The sequence below is a fragment of the Phaethon lepturus genome, unplaced genomic scaffold (assembly GCF_000687285.1).
Source record: "Phaethon lepturus isolate BGI_N335 unplaced genomic scaffold, ASM68728v1 scaffold32213, whole genome shotgun sequence".
Lineage (NCBI taxonomy): Eukaryota > Metazoa > Chordata > Aves > Phaethontiformes > Phaethontidae > Phaethon > Phaethon lepturus.
In genome coordinates, this window is record NW_010531766.1 from 39,917 (window position 1) to 54,929 (window position 15,013).

A 15,013-nucleotide genomic window follows, 5' to 3' on the forward strand; every position below is an offset into this window, starting at 1 on the left:
CAGTTATTATCTAGATCCCATTATTATCTTTTTTCTTTAAACTGCACTACTTGCTTTTAACTTTTATTTGTTCTGACAGCAAACTTGTAGCATTCTGCTTGATTAAAAAGAATTCCCAGTGTAGTCTGGTTACTCTGAGTTCTTCCTCTGTACTGTGGTGGTGGAGGGTCTGGTTTTTAAGTATTAGATATCAAGCAAGAACTGCTTTTAAAAATTATATCAACATTTATGTAGTGAGAAGAATAAATGGGGAAAAAAAACCCCTACCCTATATTTTAATATTTGAGTAGAGTGTGTTGCGTTTTTGTATGTAATGTTACTTTAAAAATCTCTGCAAAGCAGAGCTTGCAGAAACGCTGGGGTTCTTTGCATTCCTGTTGCAGCATGTTGTCGGGGTCTGATTCTCCATCAATCTGGATGTAATAGATACATAGTTAAGCAGTTTATTTTAGGATCCGAAACTCTTCTAAGAATAGACAGGCTCTCCTTTCAACAGGAAAGGACAAATAAATTAAAATGGGGTATCAGGGAAGGAAAAATAGGAAAAAAGCAGAGAGGAAAATGTATCTAAGGAGAACAGAACAGGGAGAAACCAGCAGACTGGTACTGGTGGGGTTCAGGGCTGGGGTGAAGCACGTGAAGGGGCTGTTGCATATGGATTCTTTCAGCAGACTGCAGTGCAGGGGCGAGCAGGTGATGTGACATACTGGAAGGCTGAAATCTTACAGTCTAGCCCACCAAAATAGATTTGTGTAATTTGCCTTGCTGGCAGTCCGTAAGTTTACTCAGCAGGGAGGAAAAAAATAACCTTTTAAATTTTCTAATGTAATTTCTTAGTTTTGTCAAAACATTGACAGATGATTTTCCATAGTGGCCAAAGCTTAGGCTGTTCAGAATTTACCCAGGATGATGATTAGTGGGATCACTAAACTGTGGGTAAGGGTGTGACTTGTTCTGGTGGTGTCATATTTACACCGGAGTCTAATCATAGAAATTTGTATGGGAAAAACTCACCAGGTCAACCAGTCAGTTCACGTGCTAATGCATCATAAATTACTACAGCAGTATACAAATTAAAATTAAGTTGTTTGAACGTCAGTACGTACTATATGTTGGATGTATTTTTCTGCATTGTTGTATGGAGGCGAAAGATCCCAATAAGACATTGTGCCAGACGTATGTCTGGTGGGTATGAATCTAGCAGTAGATGGAGTATCTAGAAGTGTTTAAAAATATTTTTGTTCACCAAAAAGTCTCTGTTAGCGTAACCATGAGAAAGCAGATTTAATTTCATGTGTGTTTGCCCACCTGCCCCAGTTGCTGTTCTGTGGGTTTTCTGTCATAACTTTCTTGTAATGTTTCTATTCTTTTTTTTTGTTTTTTGTTTTTTTTTTTCCATTTAGTAATTTTCCATTAACATAGCTGTTAAGTGACTACATAATACTTTATATAGGGGAATATCCAAAGTGAAATGGATTCTGGTGTTCCATTTTTTTAGTGAAGAGGACATGAATCTCCTATGTGGAGCTGTGGCATCAGTACTTGACTTTTTGCTAGACACTACTTTTTTTTAATTGTATATGCTTTGACTATTTGAATTTTAAGTGACTAAATGTCACTGTTAATCCAATATTATTCTTCTAAAATTTTAATTCCTCCTACACGGATTTTGCTTGTTTCTCTTTTAAAATAAAACAACTTTAACAAGTCGCCTGTCTCTATTTATACTGATGTCATGTTGTCAGTATTTGATTCTTCATTTGATTATTTTTTTATAATCCAGTATCACTACATAAATTTACTGAAATTAAAATACTGTCATTTTTCTAAAATTACAATTTTTTTTCCTTTCCTTTTTTTTCCTGACATTTTTTTCTTTGAGGGCAGGATTGTGTCATGGGCAACAACCTTCAGTCTACAAGTCTGGATAATAGACTGTGAAAGCCCTATTCCAATACTATGCAGAACATTATTAGGAGGGTAAATAAGATAAACATACTAGTTCTATGAATACAGAATGTGAGAGATGAATGATACGACATCGCTCTGCCTGCTCGGGAATATTTGCGTTGATTTTTGGTGAGCTTTCTATAATTCAAACAATGTAATTTTAAGTCAAAATTTATCATTCTGAGTTGCAGAATTTAATCAGAATACCACTTTGCGTCATCCGGGGGGGCACACATAAATCTTTTCACAATGGACAAGGATGTGAGCAGATTTTCTTACCTTCTCAGGTATCTCTGTGGCGTGTGCGTTTCCACCGCAGCATGCCTACCTGAAGAACTGTTGTGCAACAGATGTATGCTAGAAAATTACTTCAAATAACTTTATGGTTTATCAAGCTCTTGGAGCTGCAGACTCTTGCAATTCTTGCTGTAGAATGAAAGGAATTTTCCTTTGTGTCTTCAGGGTAGATTTTCCTTTGGTCTTTTTTTTGTTTGTTTTAACTTGTTAATAGAAAGTAACATATTATGATTCACATGATTCTTGACATAACAGCCATATCCTTGAGTTCTGTGGTATTTTACCTGAACTATGCCAAATCAAGAATCCATTTAAATATAAAGAAGTAAGAGAGAGCCTCATGCTTATCAGTCCTGTCAGAAACTGATACCTCTTTCTGTCGCCTTGCGTCTGGTGGGGAGTCCCTTGGTAGGGTTTTACAGTGGGATCAGGCTGCTTGCTTCTTCAGGACCACCATGACTTTGTACCCTCAGTCCAGATGTAGGAGTGTCGTCATCAGGGATGGAAGCACAAGAAGCCTTCACACAAATCTGACTTCCAAGGCCTTTCTGTTCTTGCCAAGGATCCCACAAGCAAATACTGCCCTGCTTACTGCCCTTGTGTAGAAACTTCCTACCGTTCTTGAGCTGGTGTATTTGGGCACTGCGAGTCCATGCAGACCCTTATAGAGAGAAGTTGATTTTCCCACACAATCAATAATAACAAAGCAAAGGGTGGGGGGAATTAAGATCGGGGATCTCTGATTTGTGAGGCCTTGAAATCTCCCACACTGTGCTGTTGTCATTTTTCTCTTCTGCTTGTTTGGAGCTGGAAATCGTTGCTAGTGTTTGATACTCTTCTCAGGTGGAGGCTAGTTTGTGGTTGCCATCTCCTCCACTGCATGGTCTTTCAGTTACCTGTGCTTGCCCTAACTTCTGTCTCTCTTCCAAGCAAGATGATTTCAAACTAGGTTTTCTTCAGAAATAATCTGGACAATTCACCAGCTCAGCTTGAGTTTTTGTTTTGCCACAAGATTTTGGATGTTTTCGTTTTCTGGGTGTTGCTTCTTTTCCTTTCCCATCTCTCCTCCCATCCTGTCCCAGTAAAAAGAAAGAAAAGAAGAGGGCTATAAACCCCCATGTAGTATATAGGGAGGCATGAACAGCACCCTGTGCGATAGAGACAGTCTCGTTAAATTAGATGCGTTATTGCAGCTCAGGAAGTTGGTATGACTGCTTGCAACACTGCAGAAGAAAGGGTGTCTAGATCCTTCCGGTAAGAGGTGTGCAAAACAAGAATTTAGACCTCTCTCTGCGTGCGTATATGTGTATACACAGACATACATACACACCTGCAACAGCCTGTAGTCCCCCGTACTCTGGGGCGGGATTTGGAAGGCTGCGCACACAAGTGCGTGCTCTGTAGGAAGGCAGGAGATGAGGAAACTCACCTGTTTGAGAAGGAGTTACTTGTCACGGATGACTTTGGTGTGCCATCCAAACTGCGCACCTGACCCACCTTGACATTGTCGGTACGAGCGGAACGCGGCGTTGAGGCAGAGCACGCTCCCTGCTGCAGGTGAGGACCAAGGCAACGGCTGTGCGACCATCTCTTGCAACCTTTGACTCTTTCAAGGGTAAAGCACTGCAAGGTGGTTTCACAGTTAAGGGTAAAGCATGCAAGTTCAAGTACACAAAGGATATTGTCAAAATTCAGTTATTGGTGAGTAACCTCATTTGATACATTTAATATTGATACTTTGCTATCCAAAATGTAAGTGGAATGTACAAAATTGCGGACTTTATTTACCAGTAAAGCATCTGAAGAGTTTCTCTGTACACAGCTTTCTTCATTACGTTGCTACATCAGTATCTACTTTACTTAATTTTCATGTAATTCAAAAACTGCTTAGCATATCAAGTGCATAAATAAATCACTTGGTAAGTTGCAGTATTTCTGAGGAAAAACAAAATCATGAAAAGGCAGAAGCGTAAACATCTTCTGGTTTTAATAAAATCAACATCTCATTTCACTAGAGATAGTGAATAATTGGAAAAGAATCTTTTGAAATCACTCATTTTATTATTCTCAGCTGAAAAAATCAAAAAGGGATAACTAAATATTTATTATCTTTAGTACTTCTCGTAAGTGGTAAGAAAAGGTCTATTAGGTAAAATTTGTGATAGGTCTTTCAAAACAAAATTCTTTTCCAGTATCAGGAAAGAGCGCTGGGATAGTTTGCTTGTAATGTTGTTTTATTCGATGAAATCACCTGGGATTTATTCGTTATTTGTCTGGTTCGATTTCTTGTTGTCTGTTTTTCTTCGCCTTCAGTTGTGAGCCCTGTGTTCAAATCAGGTGGTTTTTTTTTCTTCCCCCCAGTGATTGCTGCTTTTTATAAGTAGCTGTGTATTTGGGCCGCTCTGTAAGGTTTTAAAATCCTGTCTCCTTTTCAAGGTCAAATCAGGGTTCAAAGTTAAATTGCCAGCTGCATGTCAATCTTGTATGTTTTATGTAGCAGTGGAAGGCTGTGATGTTGAGTAGGTCTTTTCTAGCCATTGAACATTTCATAGCTCTGTGAAGAAGTTTTATTATGCTAAAATTAAGTTTTTTCTATCAGGAAATGAGAATTCCTTTTGCGCAGCGCTGCGGACACCACCACAGCAGTACTGTGGCCTTAGAAGTTCACAGGAGATACGGCGACTCATTTCCTCCTGTCTTCACTGTCACTTGCCACGTGAGGGTCTGGTGGTGCACCAAACTCCTTCAAAGGAGGAATGAAATTATGAATGAGGGGATAACTTCTCACATCTTCTTGAACATATTTGTTCTCCCTGTGTTTTGTGATATATGGTGACATAGCCCTAGATTGCAAAGCGGTATTTTTGATTCTTTCCTGCCACCTCGAAGACACAGATGCCCCTATCCAGCCTAACTGATGTTTCCAGAGTCCCTTTCTGAGCACTTACATTTGTGCTTTCAGTTTAAATCCTCTTACCTTCTTAGAGCTTAAAAAAAAGGTAAAAAATCAGAATTTGCTGGTTATGGACTTCCTAATGCCTACTCATAGCAGAGTTAAAGAACAGTAGAAAAATTTACAAGAAAAGCCAGGACTGTGATGCAAATCTATAATGCCGTTTTGCGTTATAGATTTACAGCAACAATCCTTTCAAAGGATAGGGAGGAAAGCTCGTTGTCTGGCATATAGTGTACGATACTTGCGTTTCAAAGACCAAATGTATGTTAACACATGACGCTACCGATCTGTAGTCTAAAGTCTCAATGGGCTTAAAAGCAAGAGACAATTCAACTATGAAAGTGTTCTTAAAAAAACCCCACACTCCAGTGAACACATGACTTTTTAAGAGGCTTCTATAAATTTTATTGACATAATTCTTACTCTAACAAAATGGCATTATGAATAAAAATTATTCTGGCCATGAAGAAGATTGTAGAAACTTTTTAGGGTGGATCAAGGGATTTGCTTGAGTAGCTCTTACCTTTGTACAACGATAGTGCTTTTAATATGTAGAAAATGAGATATATGTTATGTGGTCTATGTGTTCTAGTATTTTGTCAGTGGAGAAAATTTACCATAAGAGAAGGTTGTACTTCTGTGTCTTCTGATGCAAGTTTCTTCCAGCTCTACGCAGCTGATGGCTGTTTTTATTGTATATTGATATGAACCCTGCCGTTTAATACGGAGCCGTTGTATTTTTTCTGTTGATCCATTCTTAAATATTCTTAATGTTTTTTACTTCAACGGTGGCCCATGCTTCAAAACCTAATTGTATTCTGGCTTTAAAAAGACCAAACAAGTTTTATATTTACATCAGTCTTTAATTTCAAAGCGGGTGGGGAATTCCTTGGTCTTCTATAGTGAGGCAGGGCATTAGAAACATCTGGCTGTTTCTCTTCCAGTGTTTTATATATAATTTGAGTAATGTTACTGATCATTCATTCTTTCCTGAAGCTTTATAGTTGTAACCAGGGTTTCTTCTTGTACCTAAGTCTCTTCAAGTCTTTAATTTTTATTGTCCTTCTCTGCGTCTTTTCTATTTGATGTATCCTTTTTCAGATGGGTGTGACCAAAACTGAACACAGAATTCAAAAGTGAACACACAGTATATTCAAGGTGAGGGAATATCACTAGTTTTATATAAGGCATAAGAATTTTTGATATGTCTTTGTCCTTTAAAAATAAATACTGATATCCTGTTTATTTTTGCTCCCAGTTGTAAGATATTTTTCTCGAGTAATGTGTAAAGTTGTCTAGATCTCTTGTTGGAAGGTTGGTTAATTTATAACCTGTTAATTCTCATGGGTAATTAATGAATGAATAATGTACATTAATTTTCACTATGGTTTACTATACACCATGTAAGCTCTATTGCCTGTCATTGTGTTGATCTAATTGCATATTTGAAATTCCGTATGAAGTCTATCACAAATGCAGTAGAGAACCAACTGTTTCTTATATCCTTCATCATCCACAGGTTTTGTCATCACATGGTTCATTCCCGCATCCTTCAGATTATTGAAGTGTACTTGCCTGTGGGTTTTTTTCTGAGTATTGCCACCTTGGTTTGGATCCCTCTAGCCTAGAGTCTTTCCCGTGTTCTTACGGATCTCTTAGAAAGGTTTGCAATCCTCCACATTCATGATGAAGACTGATGGTTGAAGAAAATTAATTGTACACGAGAATACTCGTTAGAATGCCCATTACTGTCTCTCATTAACTTCTTCACTGTCTCTGATCTTTCTCTTAGACCTCCTGTCTTTAGAAGAACTACACATCTCACAACCCATATCTAGTTATTTCTTTCATAAAGTATATGCTTGTGTTATGCTAGTAATGGTAGTGTGGGGGGAAGAGTGTTATTCTCAGATTTGTAATGCATTTTGACTTTCTCTTGCAAATTGGATTCATTTATATGAGTTCTTTTGATCCATAAGATGGCTTTGAACAAGTCATTAATAAAAAAAGATAAACATCCTACCCTTTTGATGACTTCTTTGCATAAGTACTTGTTATAATGATGACAGTATGCTGTATGCTGAGCAGATGAAGTATAAGACATTGTTGCAATGAATAGTGGTAATTAGGGGTAGTAATGTTTGGCCTCTATGAGTATAAATTTTGTGTTGCATACTCATACTAGAAATGCTGTCTGCATTTACCTTTAACTATATGAATATACAGAAGCAAAAAATTATGGAGAGACAGTACTAAAATTCTTATTCAGTGTGTTTTAAATTGCAAAGTCAAAATGGCTTGATGTGGCTTATATGCCTGTTTGGAAGGAATGTTACTGCAGAACCTGTAATGAAGAGGTAACACTGCCAAGGATATACCAGCATTCCCGATGTCCAGCATCTTTGAAGTAGGCAGTAGCACCTGGGGAGAGGAAGTAGCTCCGTGTTCCTCATATGGCACCGTTAACTTCACCTTCTGGCATGAAAGTTGGTATAGGTGGTGGCTGAAGGTTTTGGTCTTGGAAAGAAATTGCATGGATGTGTTGAAAGGAGTGGGAGACATGAGGGGAGGAAGGCTATTTATGTACTCTTCTGTCATCTAAAGAGTGGCAACCTGGTGGTCAATAAATAAAACAATGGCATGTGGTAGACAGTAGATACATTGACCCTTTCATACTGCCAGAAGAGAAATAGAAATAAAAATTGCTCAGTCTTTAATCTCATTTCCTTGATGTATGGGGGAGTACCTGTAATTGTTATAGGACCTTCAGTGGGAACTTATTTGAGAAATTATTTGTGCATTCAACAGAATTTTCCGTAAAGTTAGCAGTTCCAGGAAGCTGTTGTTTTTATTGTTCTATGCTGTTGTTCAGTTGTTATTATGTACACTGTTGATTTTTAGCTTTTTCATTTAACTTCTGTTCTAAATCGAATTTCTGACCCAAGACTTCAAGTTATTCATCATTTGAAATGGGTTGATTTCTTACAGTTTTTATCATGACTTATTTTTTTAATATGGGTAGTTCTTGCTCTTTATTTGTTGTTCCCCTAGTGTAAAGGTTAGAAGAATTTCTCTGTTTTGATTTTTGTGTAGTTTTTTGCTTGTTTGTTTGTTTGTTTGTTTTATCCCTGAAGGAATTATTTCACTTCTCTTCAAACGTGCTTATTTTGTTGCTTGATTTTAAGCTGGCTAAAAGCTGGCTAACGTGCTAAAGCTAAATTATTTTATGAAATGTTCTGACCTTTAAATAAGTTAACAGAACAAATTTTGTGGTTTCTTTCTTCATAAGCTTACAAAACCCTATGGAATAATATGTATATTTGAGGCCTGTGATGTAATGAACATAAATGTGACTACCCAAACAAGCAGCTGAAGCAAATATTCACTTGCATCTTTAATCTTTTTAGACATTTCCAATTGCAAAGTCTGCTTCAAGAGAGTTGAATTGAGCTGTGCTAAGTGAGACAGGAGGATTTCAGAGGTGTTAATCTAGGAATTGTTACTTAATAAAGCGAATCTTTCCAGTGTAGTAATATTGCATTTCAATATTTTCTGCTAATCTTTTTCTGCTAATCTTTTTAGTTACTGTTTAATTAACATTGATAAGGAATTTACATTGATAAGAAGGAAATAGGTGTAAAATCTTGCTTTTAATTTCATTTAAGTACATTTAAATAAGATTTGGTATCCTTAAGATTAGAAAATTCTTGTGTTTTCCTTGTTGATGGCCTGGCGTAGGAAAACAGATGCTATTTACTACGTTGGGGACTGCAGTAGCTTCTGGTGTACTAAGCATCTTTTCTTCCGCAGTAGATACCAAGCAGTAGCATGTGTGTGTATTGTTTTGAGAGAGAGAAGACCTAAGTTACAGTCGTCTTTGAGTAATCTGATGTTAAAGCGACTGTCTTGGGACAGGTGGAGTTCCTACCACTTAACGTCTATGGTTGCATTTAGTGAGGGAATACCTTCATTTTAAGCTGTACGTAAAAATATTTCTTATATGAAAAAAGAACTGTGGGTCATCTTGAAAAACTGAAGAATGACTCCCTCCTCTTTAACCCTTTCCCCCCCAATTGTCCAAATAGATTTTAACTGGAAGTCTAAAAGAAGGAGGGAAAGGAAAAGGTGCTTTTGAGCACGAAATTAACAAACTGTTTATCAAAAATGTTTGAGCTGGTTAAGACCAATCAAAACATAATCAAACCCAGTACAAGTTCTGTAAGGTTGTCTGCTGTGGGAGAGTTGCTGCATTTGAAGGACCAGCATGAGGCCATGGTAGGAGAAGTTGCACCTGAAGAACAGCAAACTTGGCATTTCTGTGGAGCAGCAGCTCTTCATCTTCCTTACTTCAAACTAGCCTGAAAATGGTTGTTGTTCACTGTACTGTAGTATGGTGTGGGTGGCCCTGCTTGGAAGCACATTTATTTCCTCTTCCTTTCTGGATGGTAGGTCAGGTGTTGGGAGGTGAGGAGCACCGGTCTTGCCTTTCCTTAAATACGTCCCTTTTCCTTAGAGTTGTTAGCGCTTTTATTGGTATCTCAGAATTTCTTGGTACCCATGAAAAAACTGACAGATTACTATATTTTGAAATACAGTAAATGTTCTCTACTTTTTGGTCATCATATCTACCCTTAGCGTCCTTTAATTTGCAGTCCTATCCCTCGAAAGACACAAGTGACAGACTGACCGACTGTGGCTATTTTTATATGGTGCACATATTAACTGTTGAGTAAATGTAAGAGGTTTTAAAGAGCTTATTTTAGCAGAAGCATGTGTTAAAGCCCCTATATCCATAGGCTGTGTGTATATTCATTAACTATTCAGGGCTGTAACATAATACAACAAAAGGAAGCATATTTTAACAGAGATCTGTAACAACCGTGTGCAGGCTGGCACCCAGCCAGCGGCTGAAGGCAGATGTTTCTCACTGCTATTTCTAGTCTTGTGGCATCTAGATATATTAGATTTATTTCTCAGATAACAAAACTAGCTAATACTTACTGCAGTGTCATGATCCCGCATTACAAAAATACGTTATGTTTGATCCCCAGGAGTTTATTGTAACCAAATCTTTGAAGGCAGTGGAAAACTGAGCCTCTCCAGTTTCACTGCCAGTGTGACAAGATTTATCCTTCATATAATCGCATCCGAAACAGTTTGTGACAGGGATGAGAAGAACTGAAGCTCTGGCATGAGCGGAAAGTGCATAAATATTTAACCGAATATCCTGTCCTGTAGACTTTCTTATCTGTGGAAAGTCTCGGATTTTCCCCATAGCAGAAGCCCGGGTGGCTTCACTGGTCAGGAATGGGGCAGAGTGTTTGGGAGTCCTTCTCTTGGTGGTGGACATGCATCCTTGAGCTTGGAGTATGTCTACATACAGCTTCTGCCAACTGCTCTTCGTGAAAAGGGATGGAGATGACTGAGCTCTTGGTCTACTGTATAAAAAATAGCTTCTCTGTCCCAATGTAGCATAAAGTAGGAATTTGTTCCCAAGTCAGTACATTTTGGTGAATTAAAGACTGTTTTGATAAAGGTATATGTCAGAGGAGAAGATAAATGAGATACGTAGGAATTTACTATGGTCAGAGATTCTGTTTTGTATGTGGAATGTCGGTATGATACACCAGTATGTGCTGAAGTGTTAAGATTTTTAAGCTTTTACACAGGTGAGAAACTGCAGTTTTCCCCACTAGCATGTTACCTGGTCAGCTGAATGCCACGGTTCTGCCCAGCTGTAATGGGAATTATCCTGTTCAGGTTTAACCACCTTCCTACTGTTCTGTGGCATGTTAAGCTAACAACAGATTGTCTGTTTCAAAAGTAAATCACTTTGTAGTGTGATGCTTTAAATAATTGTTATGTCTCCAGGCCTCTTCCTAGATTAGCAAGCAGATATATAGTAATTTTTTTTTGAATGAACTGGGAGGGAAGGTTTAAAAAGAACAAATGCAATTAAAATGGTTATCTGTGAAATACTTGAGTTTTGTTCCATGTGAACAGAAATGTTAACAGCCCCTTTAGCCGCTGTGTCAATACCATTTTTTCTGGTTCTTGAGTACGGAAAAAAATTGAAATGCCGTTGGTGAAATAATTCACTTTTGTTCTAGGTGAGAAATAAGACGTGGTCTCTTTAGCAAGTGCAACGTTTTCATTTAAGTGATTTAAAAATTGATCACATTGAACTGATTTGAGTGCATTAAGGGATTTGCAGTTATGTAATTAAATTGATATTTTAAATAGCTTTAAGTGTAGTGTCCACTTGGGAAGTAGGCAAGTGGATTTTCAGATAAAACTTTGTGTTTGTTTTTGAGATAAATGACTGTATTGCATTTAGAATGTAGTCAGAGGCATATGACATTGAGTGGACAAATCATTTGGGAGACACCAGAGGAAAGGCAAAAATGTTGAATTAGTGACATCCTGGTTTTCAGGCATATTGATTATTTGCATGTACATAGCAAGCTGATACTTGTGGGAAAAAAAAAATCTGAGCTGTAAAATTTTATCACATTTTATCTAGACAAAGAAAAACACAATTTCTGACGTTATGATTTTATTGAAATAATTAGTCTGTGTTTTCAAATAACAGATTTTGGTTCTTTTTCTTGTCATGTTGGTTTGTTGAATTACCTTTATTCCCAAAGGAAAAAATTCAGTAACCATGTTTAATTTGCAGAGCACCAGAGATCATACTGGGATTGCCGTTTTGTGAAGCCATAGACATGTGGTCGTTAGGGTGTGTGATTGCAGAGCTGTTTCTTGGATGGCCACTGTACCCAGGAGCACTGGAATATGACCAGGTAGTAGAATAAATTTCACAAGCATATGCACACTGTCTGCAACTTAAGAATTTCAGATCATTAATTCCAGGATTTCAAATGTTAATAACATCCCCTATTAAGTAGTATTTCTTCAAGTCTGTTCAATGTTTTTAATTTAGTCTTACTGATTGTCCTAGAAACATGAATCCTGTTTCTAGACCAAACTGTATATTGTGCTGCTTTTCAGAACTAAAGTTCAATTTGTCCTTTTTTTTCGCCCCCCCCCCTCCCCCCCCCCGTTAGTATTGAAGCTGCTTTTTCCAATGGAAGGCAAACTTTGTCGCCACTGTCACTGCATTGTAATCTCTCTTTTGCTTGCCATGAACAGGGTTGACTCTGGAATGTCTGTTCAGATGTCAGGATTAGTTTCTGTCTGAATGCTTCCTGGTGCTTTCTGGAAATCCAGCATAGCTGAGAGATTTGAGAGCCTATAGTTCACGAGGAACGAGAATAAACTGTTGCAGTAATGCTGTATATATGCAGTGGTAAAGCTGGAAGCTGTTGAGGCTGTGCCTTTGCTTTGTTGGAGTTTTCAACTACTGACATCTTTGGTGTTAGTGAGCTGATTTTAAAAAAAAGTTGTTTCTAATGAAAGATGTAGGACCTTTTCCATTTAAAACACTTAGAATAAGAGACGTCTTTCATTTTCTAGAAAACGTGGGCATTTGGAAGGAGCATAATCAGAATTGTGACTTTCCCCATCTGTTTTTGAACCTTGAAAGTGAAGAAAGCTCCTGAAAATCCCAGATGTGACCACTGGCTTGTTACTAACTTCTATGTCCCTGATTCAACATTCAGTTTAGGGGCAGTTCCTCCAGCGTGTTGTTCAGGTTATTCAAATCCTGATCTTCATGCAGTGGGCTTTTGGCTCCCTGTGCTTAACAGACCTGACCTACGTTTCTAAAAATCCTTTTGTTAAAACCAGTGTCAGGGGATATATTGATTTTGTGTGGATTTTGGTAACATTTCATATTTCAGTTTACTTCATTTACACGAAGTTCAGTGTTACATGGGTGGGAACTGAGCTATGAGTGGAACATGGGTTAGTGCCTTGATTAACATTTAGAAGACCTTTATGCAGGGTAGTGCTGTTAAAATGGAGAATGAAAGAGGTAACAACTTAACAGCCATATAATTCACTATGTTCTTTAAGGAAAAAGTGAAGGCGTTTGTTTTTTGGAAAGAAATTTAATATTGTCTCAAAACTTTCCAAGAACTTGGCAAATTTATTTACCTCTTATTTTGAAAGAAAATGCAGGAGAAGATCTGGACTTGCCAAAAAAAAAAAAAAAAAAAAGCCAAAATTTCCAGGACTACTTCCACTTTTGAACCCCGTACTGCTGTAAATAGCTGTTAAAAGGAATGCCACTGTGGGTGAGAAAGGACCTGTAAATCCAGTTTCTGGTCTTCTGATCATGATCCCACATATAGGCCGATGCCACTTCTGGATGCAGAAGTGGCTTTGGACCACATCCTCAGTCACTTATGATGAAGTAGGCGTTTGAATGGTGGAATATGCTGCCTTGTGTCCTGATTCTTTCCTCAAATTAACTTGTGATTCGTCATGACGGCAGCAGCCCAGACTGTTAAGCAACATGTGCCAGCGGGCGTACATAACTGTGAGAACTGTGTACAGGGAGCGGTAGCAGCATAAAGCTCAATCTTGTCATTATGAGGATGTTTTTTCAGAATAATATGCAGTCTCATTTCAGAAGAAAAGACCTTCTTTCCTCCTCTGCTCCACAGCCTTCTTGTTGTGTATGAAACCCAGGCAGATGAAGGCAGACGAAGGCAGTTCAGTACGGTGCGCGGAGCACCTGTGTCTGTAATGCTCGTTGGCTCATCTTGTCTCAGTTTTAAACAGCCAGGTCCTTACAACAGCATATTCCTCTCACTTGTTTCTTGCTGTTGTAGGCCCAGGGCCAGCATGGCTCGACCTCTAGGTGCTGCTGGACAGTGCAAGTAAACACCATTGTCACCAATGGCAGCCACCTTCCAAGATGCTGTACTTCATGCAAAGGACTACATGGATTAGGGATTACTCTTGATGCCCATAAGATTTTCTGCTTGCTTTACAAGCGAATGCTGCATTTAAGACATTTAGTTAAAAACAGACATACCATTCAAGTTGCTGGAAGCATCAGTTAATAACTCGTCTAGCAACTTGTCTGCTCCTCGTGTTGGAGAAGTTGTGGTGGAAGAGGAGCTGTAACCTCCTCTGCACCAGCAGGAACTACCTTACTTTAGTCAGGCTTGTCATTGTGCTCAAGCAGGTCTGCAAAACTTGCTTCAGAGAAATTTGATTCAGGGTTTTCCTCAGTGTACATGAGTACAGCAGTCGTAGGAGATGGCTCCCAAGGAAATTCCTTTCCTCCTGCTACATGGTGTGTGTCACTGAGTAAACGAATGGACAGGGGCTTTGTGCAGCATTTCCCTCTGTCTCCCTGCTATGTGGCGACCAACATGCTAGCCTTGAAAGGAAGTCCTTAGTTGGTATATTAATTTGTGATTACATCCAGTAACAGCTGTACTTCTCAGTGGAAAATAGCCATGTCTTCTGAGCTTTAATAATCATTAAAAACAGGCACAGGTGCTTAACTGCTAAATTTTTGAATTGGTGCATTGTCTTTTCCCTGCTAATTTCTAAGACTTTAAAAAACAAGTAAACGATCTAAAAACATTTCTGGTCAGAGTGGGATTCTCTTTACTCCCTGATGGAGGCAGTTACGGAGGATACCAAACACCAAAAGTTGGCAGCGTTGCGTTTAGTTCCTGCCCACTTTGGTCTGTCACTTATTTTTGAGCAGAAGCCTCGCATGTACCTTTCCTCTCTACTGCCCATCAGTTTTTCTCCTCTCAGGTGCTCCTAGCTCTCAAGTCTTCTGTCTTCCCTTGAATTAATCTTATCTCCCAGTTTCTGGTTCGGTGCATTTCACCGCGCTTTCCTTTTGATTTTTTTATTCCGTTCTCTCTTTTTCCCTGGCTG

The 15,013-nt window shown here is 38.5% G+C and overlaps 1 protein-coding gene across 1 annotated transcript in view; it reads left to right on the plus strand.

Annotated features, from left to right (window-relative positions):
• Positions 1-15,013, plus strand: part of HIPK3 (homeodomain interacting protein kinase 3) — a 58,600-nt gene that overhangs the window by 23,813 nt on the left and 19,774 nt on the right. The window contains exon 2 of the mRNA XM_010284667.1: positions 11,883-12,006. Within this exon, the coding sequence (XP_010282969.1) occupies positions 11,883-12,006 (124 nt within the window). The remainder of the gene's footprint in view (positions 1-11,882; positions 12,007-15,013) is intronic.